The sequence below is a fragment of the Carex rostrata genome, chromosome 8 (assembly GCF_964058835.1).
Source record: "Carex rostrata chromosome 8, lpCarRost1.2, whole genome shotgun sequence".
Classification (NCBI taxonomy): domain Eukaryota; kingdom Viridiplantae; phylum Streptophyta; class Magnoliopsida; order Poales; family Cyperaceae; genus Carex; species Carex rostrata.
This window is the reverse complement of record NC_135925.1, coordinates 10,132,232-10,141,753: the sequence shown is the minus strand read 5'-3', so window position 1 is coordinate 10,141,753 and position 9,522 is coordinate 10,132,232. Positions and strand designations below refer to the sequence as shown.

Sequence of the window (9,522 nt, the reverse complement as noted above, 5' to 3'; positions counted from 1 at the left end):
TGACCGCTTGACTTGATACCAACTAAACTCAAAAACTTATAAATTTTACATGTAAACACACAACTAATGAAGTAGATTGGTTTGAACGGTTTGAATTCACTATTTGAATTCAATTTGATAGATTTTAGAATTGGTGTTATATAGACTAAAATAACACTAACTAATATTTGAATTCAAATGCCTCCATTTTTTGTGCCTCCATCATGCCTTCATTTTTAACAACTTAAATAACTCAAAGTTTAAAATTTAAACGTCAAAATAAAACCGTTAAATGTGATCTATGTTATTTTCTTTATGTATCCATAAAAAGATATCACATTTTGATTTTGCTTTTATATGAATCAATAAGTTGAAAAATCAATGTCTAGAAATTATCTACATTAGTATACATTTTTACAAGCTCAAGATGTCAATCAAAACAAAATTGAAATGTCATAATTTTTTACACGTGCATATATAAAATGATATAGTTCATATTCAATGGTTTTATTTTGAATTTTAATATTTAAATTTGAATTATTAAACTTTTTAAAAATAAAGGTACGATGGAGATATGGAGGCATTTGAACCCGATTTTTTTATTTTTACCCAAAAATATTATTATTTTAATTAAAATACCCAGCTTTTCGCCGGAATTTTAAAAATACCCAACCCGTGGAATTTTTCCACGGGTTGAAATTTGAATTCCCACCGTGGAAAAATTCCACGGGCCAGACCCATTTTTTTTTATTTTTTTTTTAAAAACAGAAATTTGTATTTATTTTTTATTTTTTGTATTGAAATATTAGAAATATTGGATATATTTCTTTGAAAATAGATGGAATACAATATAATTTGATTTATTAGAATGACTGCAACAAATAACCCGGATCAATATTTTTCAGATCGGATTTTTCGCGGCTGTAAGAAAAATTAATATATTTCTTTATGTGTTATTGGAAAAAAATAAAAATGCTTAGATTCCGAGTTATTGATCCCGGTTCAAAAGTCACTTCTATGTAATCTAGAAAATATTATGATCTTTCTAGTACATTTAATTTATTAAAAGTTATATCTATTTTGAAAAAAAAAACAAAAACTTTAATTTATTTAATTATTATTATTCAAAAGTTATATCCACGGGTCAGATACATTTTTTTTTTGTTTTGTTTTTTAAAACAGAAATTTGTATTTATTTTTTATTTTTTGTATTGAAATATTAGAAATATTGGATATATTTCTTTGAAAATAGATGGAATACAATATAATTTGATTTATTAGAAAGACTGCAACAAATAACCCGGATCAATATTTTTCAGATCGGATTTTTCGCGGCTGTAAGAAAAATTAATATATTTCTTTATGTGTTATTGGAAAAAAATAAAAATGCTTAGATTCCGAGTTATTGATCCCGGTTCAAAAGTCACTTCTATGTAATCTAGAAAATATTATGATCTTTCTAGTACATTTAATTTATTAAAAGTTATATCTATTTTGAAAAAAAAAACAAAAACTTTAATTTATTTAATTATTATTATTCAAAAGTTATATCCACGGGTCAGATACATTTTTTTTTTTTTTTTGTTTTTTAAAACAGAAATTTGTATTTATTTTTTATTTTTTGTATTGAAATATTAGAAATATTAGATATATTTCTTTGAAAATAGATGGAATACAATATAATTTGATTTATTAGAAAGACTGCAACAAATAACCCGGATCAATATTTTTCAGATCGGATTTTTCGCGGCTGTAAGAAAAATTAATATATTTCTTTATGTGTTATTGGAAAAAAATAAAAATGCTTAGATTCCGAGTTATTGATCTCGATTCAAAAGTCACTTCTATGTAATCTAGAAAATATTATGATCTTTCTAGTACATTTAATTTATTAAAAGTTATATCTATTTTGAAAAAAAAACAAAAACTTTAATTTATTTAATGATTATTATTCAAAAATAATTCTCAAAATAGATAAAACTTTTAATAAATTAAATGTACTAGAAAGATCATAATATTTTCTAAATTACATAGAAGTGACTTTTGAACCGGGATCAATAACTCGGAATCTAAGCATTTTTATTTTTTTCCAATAACACATAAAGAAATATATTAATTTTTCTTACAGGCGCGAAAAATCTGATCTGAAAAATATTGATCCGGGTTATTTGTTGCAGTCTTTCTAATAAATCAAATTATATTGTATTCCATCTATTTTCAAAGAAATATATCCAATATTTCTAATATTTCAATACAAAAAATAAAAAATAAATACAAATTTCTGTTTTTAAAAATAAAAAAAAAATAAAAATGGGTCTGGTCCGTGGAATTTTTCCACGGTGGGAATTCAAATTTCAACCCGTGGAAAAATTCCACGGATTGGGTATTTTTAAAATTCCGGCGAAAAACTGAGTATTTTAATTAAAATAATAATATTTTTGGATAAAAATAAAAAAATCGGCATTTGAACCCTCCTCGTACTCTATACTCATTCATAGCGGACCGGGTGTAACGTGCTGACTTCACACTCCCCTTCCGTCGTCCCCACTCCTTGGCGAGAATTCTCTCGATTGAACGAACCTTCGCTATCCTTCCCTTCTCCTACTCTTCTCCCCTTCTCCAAAAAAACAAGTGAAAGGACCAAGAAAGCACCTTCAGCTTTCCCCATTCCTCGTACTAGTTTGTCGCCCAAGCAACCCGCTTATTATTTCTTGCGCCACACTCACCGCCAACCCTCATTAGACTTCTCTTTCCAGTGGATTAACTATTGGATATCTGCAATTCTTATAGCTTCTTCCTTCACGCATGAACAGGTACCTTTCTCTTACCCCCTTTTTTTTTACCTATCTCTTCTAATTTTCTTTAATCAATTTGGGGGTGTTCCTGGCCATCTAGGTAACACTTAAAGAGTATTTAGGACGCATGGAGCAGGTGAAACTGTTTTAACTTTTACGCAAAGTTTTCTTTGTGTAGATCATTATACAAATTTGAATTAATTTGATATATTTTCACTTACTTTTTTAGGAATATTTAAACGACTTATTTCCTAATTATTAATAGGTTCACGTGCTGATCTCGTTCTTAAAATAAAACTAATTGGGGAATGATTAATGAACCAATTAGTACTTTTATTATTTTAGATAAAGTAGAGGTCCTTCTGTCTACTGATTAGTCTGATTTAAGCTTTAATTATGTTATTTTAGATGTTTTAGGTCATGATGATGTGGTGAACTAGGCTAATAAAAATGTATTTACTGAAATGTACACAACTAACTCAACTAAATGGAGAAATTGAACCCAATATCAGCACCAAAATAACATGGTTTTTACCCACAAATTGGCACTTCTAAAGCCTTATATTGAGGTCAATCAAGCTCATTCTTCTTAGTTTTCTTACGTTGCAAGCATTATTTATTTTTTTTAATGAAGGGAAGAACTACTCAGTATCAATTAAACCAGTTCCTGCGTACATCTAGTCAATATTTTGCATATGCAGTATATTCAGCTCTTTACTAAATACTCATAAAACACAACTGCATTTGATATTTTTGGTTGATTTTGTTTAAGATAAATATCTTCTGACTCCATCCTTTATTAGTTTATTAATTCATGCCATTCATCCATTCCTTCCTTACTTGGGTTATGTTCTGGGGCAATTAAATGTTGTATGGTACTTTCTACTTCTTTTGAGGTTGGAAAGAGAATGGATCAATTTTTTCCTACATTTCAGTACCAGCAATCCTCTAATTTCTATCTATCTTTGTCTGATATACTCAGTCAACCATATTATCATGCTTTTGTAGATATATATATAAATGTTCTGTTATTACTATTGGTTTGATTAACTTCTATAAGATTGACTTTTTTTTTCTGAATTGCTTATGAGCAATTTAATCCTTTGAAAATTTGAGGACCAAATTGATATTAGAAGGGGCTTAAATTATAGTATTGTATTATTACAATTATGCTTTATGATCAACAGTTGATTCAATGGAGAGATTGATTTTGACAGGATGAATCTGTAATGCACCATATGTCGTAATGCATTTGTCAATAGCACCATATGTTTTCTAGTATATCAGCTGTGAAAACATTTCTATTATCAGTAAATCTATAAACCAATTGCCAGTATTTTGTAGTGCCCTGAGTTTTTTTTCTTCTTTTTCTTTTCATTGTACAGGTGAAAACATAATACCGATCAATGCTTCGTTATATGCCTGGTGTTTTCCTACATCGATCAAGCCCTTGTAGCCTATACTCTCATCCTTTCCAAGTACAAAGGAGAAATTACCGCCACCTAAAGTTTACAGTTTTAAAACAGAACAGGGCTTTTCACTTAAAAAGTATGGTCTCTATGGTGAGTCTAATGGGGCATCAATTACGGGTCGGCCTTTCAACTAGAAGCCAGAGCATTTGTGTAAGGCTTAATATGCCAATATCAAGGGTTAGGTGGAATATGAGGCATGTCCCAAGTGGCAAGATTGGAGGCTTGCTGTTTTTTAGTTTTTCGGTGTCTGGGCCTGCATATGCTGAAGCACATGATGAGAAAAGCAAAGGGAGTTCTCCTAAGCTTGTTGAATCATCGCTTACTTCATCTCATGGAAAGATTGTTCATACAGATTATACTGTTATTGGTATGAGCTGATAATTCTATTTTCTTTACAGTTTTGTTCATTTCTTTCCCCATGGTTCTTGATGGTAATTACTAGGTCAAATTGAATCTAGACAATTTTGCAAGGATGGAAATATTACTGTATCCATTGTTATTGTTGTAGAGGACTTGTGAAACATTACTTTTTTGGTCTCTTTTGGATAGTCAAGCTTTCACTTCTTTTTACTTTTGGTGTTCTTATGAATGTTCTACTCGTAGCTTGTGTACCAAATTCGCCACTTTGGATTCACTTATAAGGTGTACATTCCACAAAACTCTGTTTTTTCGTGATAATCACACTAATGGAGCTACTTGACTGTGCCATGCCAGATTTAACAAAATGTTAGATCTAATTGTAGAGGCATTTGGCTGGCTAGGGTTCAAAAAGAACAAAACAGATTTAAGCTTTTAAACGTATTGAGTCTCCAGCTTATATTACTGGCTCACGTGCATGCGTCATATTTGACTTAAAGGTATACCGGGGGACGGCAGGTGCTTGTTTAGGTCAGTAGCTCATGGTGCATGCATGCGCTCTGGGAAATCTTTACCTGATGAGGAGCTTCAGAGACAGCTCGCTGATGAACTTAGACAAAAGGTATCATTTCAGTTTCTTCTTGTAGCAGTCTCCTTTTTAAAAGATTGTCACTACTTAAATACTACAAAAGATTGTGGAGTTGAATATTCTGTATATAATCCGCCCTTTCTAATAGTAAGCTTGATAACCTTTAATACAGGTAGCAGATGAATTTATTAAGAGGAGGTCAGAAACTGAATGGTGAGTACTTCAGCATAAGTTTATCACCGGTACTTAATAGTAGATTGCTATACTGCCTTTTCTTTTTAATCCTGTAATATTATTGTAGGTTTGTTGAGGGAGACTTTGATACATATGTTTCCCATATAAGAAAGCCGCATGTGTGGGGGGGAGAACCTGAGTTGTTCATGGCCTCTCATGTTCTCGAGTGAGTAGTCAACCTTTCCATTATTATATATTATTTTTGTTCCTCTGAGATTATTTTGTGAAGAGCTCTGTATTCTTTCTAAATTGCATAAAAGTTCTATTAAAATTCCATTTTGACCTAGCTTGCTTTTTAATTGATTGATTTAGCAAAATAATCAGTAACTGTTAACTTCCCAATGCGTTATCTCAATATATTTATCAACTAAATTGTTTCGCAATATATTATTTTAGAGGTTTATTATATCGATAAACTGAATTCTCTAGTGAACTCTGACTCTGTTGGTTTTTGCCATAGCCTGGGATCGTATTTTAATTTTGTTCAAGACTGGTCATATAATTGCAATTTTAGTAGTGGAGGGGCTCTGTTTCAATTCGAACATTATAGAATGCTTATTCTTCTTGTTATGTTTATGACTAAATAACCAAACTTGAATTCTGGTTGTAGAATGCCTATTACAGTATATATGCGTGATGAGGAGGCTGGAGGTTTGATATCAATAGCTGAATATGGGCAAGAGTATGGAACAGATGATCCCATTAGGGTTCTTTATCATGGATTCGGCCATTATGATGCGCTTTACCTACCCACCAGAAAAGCTCCTCAATCAAGATTATGACACTGGATAATAAATGTGTAATCAGGTGAGCCTTTGGCAAGAATTATATTTTGGTTTGACTGTAGATAGCCCATCTCTACTTAGCAGTCGTTGCATGTAAAACCCCATTTGTTTTAATGCTTGTATTTGACACCTAGGAGTTTTTTAATCTTTTTAGGTACAGTAAATTGAACTATGTGATTATTGTGAAACCACCACAAGTATCTTGGCAATAAATTTAGCTGTTTTTTTATGCGAAATCTACAACATCTCACGATAGAGAAATCTCCAAAAAAAAATTATATACCATCTTTAAAATAAAAATAAACCATTTAACCCTATTTTCTGAAAAATTTCATATTTGCCGGGACTGCAATTTGAAACGGCGGTACCACCCTGCTGATACCAAATTAATGCACTCAGTGTGATATTAAATGCACTGCTGATACCGCAGTGAACTGCGGTCATGATAAATATGGAATTTGTCAGAATATAGGGTTAAATGGGTTTTTTTTTTTAAAGATGGTAAATTAAAAATTTTTGGGCGAAACCTTATCTTCCACAATTTAATATTTCCTCTCTTTTCTCTCTCTAAATTTAGTATATAAATTCAAATTGCATAATCACTATGATTTGCACACTTTTTTTTTTCTCACATCTTTTTTATTTTTTTCCCCCAACTTTTAGTGAAATGAAATTTGATTGTTTTAATAAACTTAAGGTAAGATTGCTATAATATTTTTGGAGCTTTCTATTGGCACTCTCGTCTTTAATAATTTAGTTTATTGGGGAGTACAGTGGGATGCATGTGTTATACTTACAACATGCATAGAGTTTTGTAAAACAATGAAGTCCACAAGGAGTCGAACTATAGGGTATGACTCCTCATTAGCTGTATCGAATTCATTGGATGGTACTCTGTAGATCTGTGCATCCCAAGATCAGGTGGTCCTGGTCTTGTCTGGTCCCTTAAAATTAAAACTTGGCAGGCATTGGCTGCTCTTCAGTCAGATCCTATCTGGACTCTGGAGTGTCAGATCTAAATGGACGGCCACATCAAGTTAGGATCATTCAATGATTTTTATATAATTGGATAGTCGCAAGCCTAACCCAAATTATATGATATGTTTATTGGGCTAAAATAGGCCTGCAGTTTCTCAAGTTTTAGTGTAGATGAATAGGTGATTCTAGTTTGAAGTGAATTTTAATTGCAAAAGTTTCTTCTTTTGTCAGAGCACGACCACTATGAGTTATGTTTCTCTAATGGTACAAACATCCATCAGTGGACAAGATATTTGAAAATTGAGCAGGGTTCAAATGCCTCGTGTCTTTCTTTCCTCAATTGTGCCTCACATCCTTATCTCCGTTTTCAAATTCCAAAAAGTCGATCCGAACCACTCAACTCGATCTCCGTATTAAAATGTGCTTGCAGACCAAATTCAATATTTTTTGGAAATGTTACACTACTTTTTTAGATATGTACAAAATCACTGTTTTTGGATGGTCCAGAATCTTCTGAGAAACAGATTTTTTGTACCTATCTAAAAGAATAGTAAAACAATTCCAAAAGCTGTAAAATTTGGTATCCAAGCACATTTTGAAAACAGAGATAATGATGCGAGGCATGAAAGGCATGAGGCATTTGAACCCTACACTTGCAAATTTTCATTGAGAATTTCAGAAGATATTGGTTAGGATTTAGGTCTAATGTAGCAAGTAAATATCTAGGTAATGCCAAATGATAGAGTATTTCTCTTGACTGGTTTAACCAACTATATTTTTTAAGTTCTGTTTGTCTTTTGTTTTTTCTCATTTTCTTTATTTATGCTCAGATTTCAGACTTCTTAATGTTTCTTTGTTGAGCTTGCAAAATTCCCTAAGCCTGAGCTGCTCCTCTCTACTTCTGACAAATCGTCATGCAAAAGAAATTATTTTTCAATTAAAATAATTGTTAATAGATGCTTAACGGGATGAAGTGGACTGATATTTTCCTTTTGCACCTTTTTAATAATGCATGCGACTTATTTCTGCAATATAAGTAGTACTCAGGTTTCTAGAGAGATGTTTGTGTTTTTATTACTTGGTTCTTTTTTTTTTTTGTTAACATGACTTCAACAAAATTCCTGCAGTGGTTATGATATTCCATATTTAGATGTTGCTTGTTTACCTCTGGTTATAACTGTAGCTATTTATTTTATTTATTGCAGAAAGTTATGATTACTACACCCCATGCATGTTTATTTTTCTCTTTGATATCGCTGAGCTAATGGATTGACCTAATTAATAAGGACCTGTCATGCTGTCTACTAATAGAAGAGCAAGAATAGTTGATGTGGATAATAATAATGAAATCTGATGTACTATTGTGGTCCTAATTTCAATGCTTTGAAGTTTTGACTTGGATTTTTTATGTTCTTCTGACTTCTTGTTCCTATATTGTTTTGAATGAAAGATGCTGAATTGGAGATATCTACGACATGCTACATGGTGATTGGAGGATTAGGCGGGGTTTTGATGGAATGCTTTAATCCTACGAAGGCAATTTTGTTTCCCTCACAAAAGCTATTGCAATAAAAACAAGATCTACATTCCAGCTTGTAGGCTAAACTTGGTTCTTCTGCTTTCCACTGATGGTAGTTTAGAATCACCTATTTTTTTTATTATCTATATTTAAGGGTTCTCTGGTATTTTGTTGCTGTTATGCATTCAATGATTGAAATAGTGAGGTGAATGAAAAATTTGTCCTCTTGTCTATCAATTTGAGTCAAAATGGAGTTAATGCGGGTAGGAGTATTCAATGGTATGGTACAGTTGATACAAATAAGATTTAAGTTGGTTGAAATTAAACCTCGATTGGTCTACAAATGCAGTCTAACCCAGTGTTGTAAAAAACGGTTTTAACGGCCGTTTAATCATTAACGGCGGCCAAACCGTTACGAATACGCTTAACGGATGCTTATTTACTGGGTTGTAAAAAACGGTTTTAACGGCCGTTTAATCGTTAACGGCGGCCAAACCGTTACGAATACACTTAACGGATGCCTGTTTGTGGATGAAAATGATTAATCGATCGTTTTACCGTTTAATTGTCTATTTATTTTTGTTTATTCCCGTTTATTTATGTTTATTCTAATTTATTCTAGTGAATATTGATTTTTCACATTGACTTTTTTTTATGTGATAGTGTGTGATAATAAGTTTTATAAATCATATATGAGGAGGGATCGGATGACACCGTTTTTTGGTGACATCGGATGACATCGTGCATTTTCAAAGTTTTCAAAGTCCAAACAGTCGATCCAAACCATTCAACATAATGGATATGTTAAAATGTA

General features: G+C 31.7%; 1 protein-coding gene across 4 annotated transcripts; it reads left to right on the top strand.

The window, feature by feature from the left end:
- Positions 1 to 2,507: 2,507 nt before the first annotated feature.
- LOC144558121 (Cysteine proteinases superfamily protein) lies at positions 2,508 to 8,925 on the top strand. 4 transcript variants are annotated; one of them, XM_078306858.1, is made up of 7 exons: positions 2,508 to 2,792; positions 4,160 to 4,613; positions 5,104 to 5,225; positions 5,365 to 5,405; positions 5,494 to 5,592; positions 6,037 to 6,233; positions 8,395 to 8,587. In XM_078306858.1, exons 2-6 carry the CDS (start codon positions 4,181 to 4,183, stop codon positions 6,206 to 6,208), a joined length of 867 nt encoding a protein of 288 aa, XP_078162984.1. In that variant the 5' UTR covers positions 2,508 to 2,792; positions 4,160 to 4,180; the 3' UTR covers positions 6,209 to 6,233; positions 8,395 to 8,587. The 4 variants fall into 4 exon arrangements, with proteins under 4 accessions (XP_078162984.1, XP_078162983.1, XP_078162981.1 ...); XM_078306857.1 differs by lacking the exon at positions 8,395 to 8,587 and adding an exon at positions 6,366 to 6,440; XM_078306855.1 differs by lacking the exon at positions 8,395 to 8,587 and adding an exon at positions 8,640 to 8,925 and having other exon boundaries at positions 2,509 to 2,792.
- Positions 8,926 to 9,522: the final 597 nt, after the last annotated feature.

Bases quoted from the DNA above. Each gene is read 5' to 3' on its own strand.
- LOC144558121 (XM_078306855.1), top strand. From the start codon at position 4,181: ATGCTTCGTTATATGCCTGGTGTTTTCCTACATCGATCAAGCCCTTGT. The intron at 5,406-5,493 runs GTGAGTACTTCA...ATATTATTGTAG, and splicing joins AGGAGGTCAGAAACTGAATG to GTTTGTTGAGGGAGACTTTG. The intron at 5,593-6,036 runs GTGAGTAGTCAA...TTCTGGTTGTAG, and splicing joins ATGGCCTCTCATGTTCTCGA to AATGCCTATTACAGTATATA.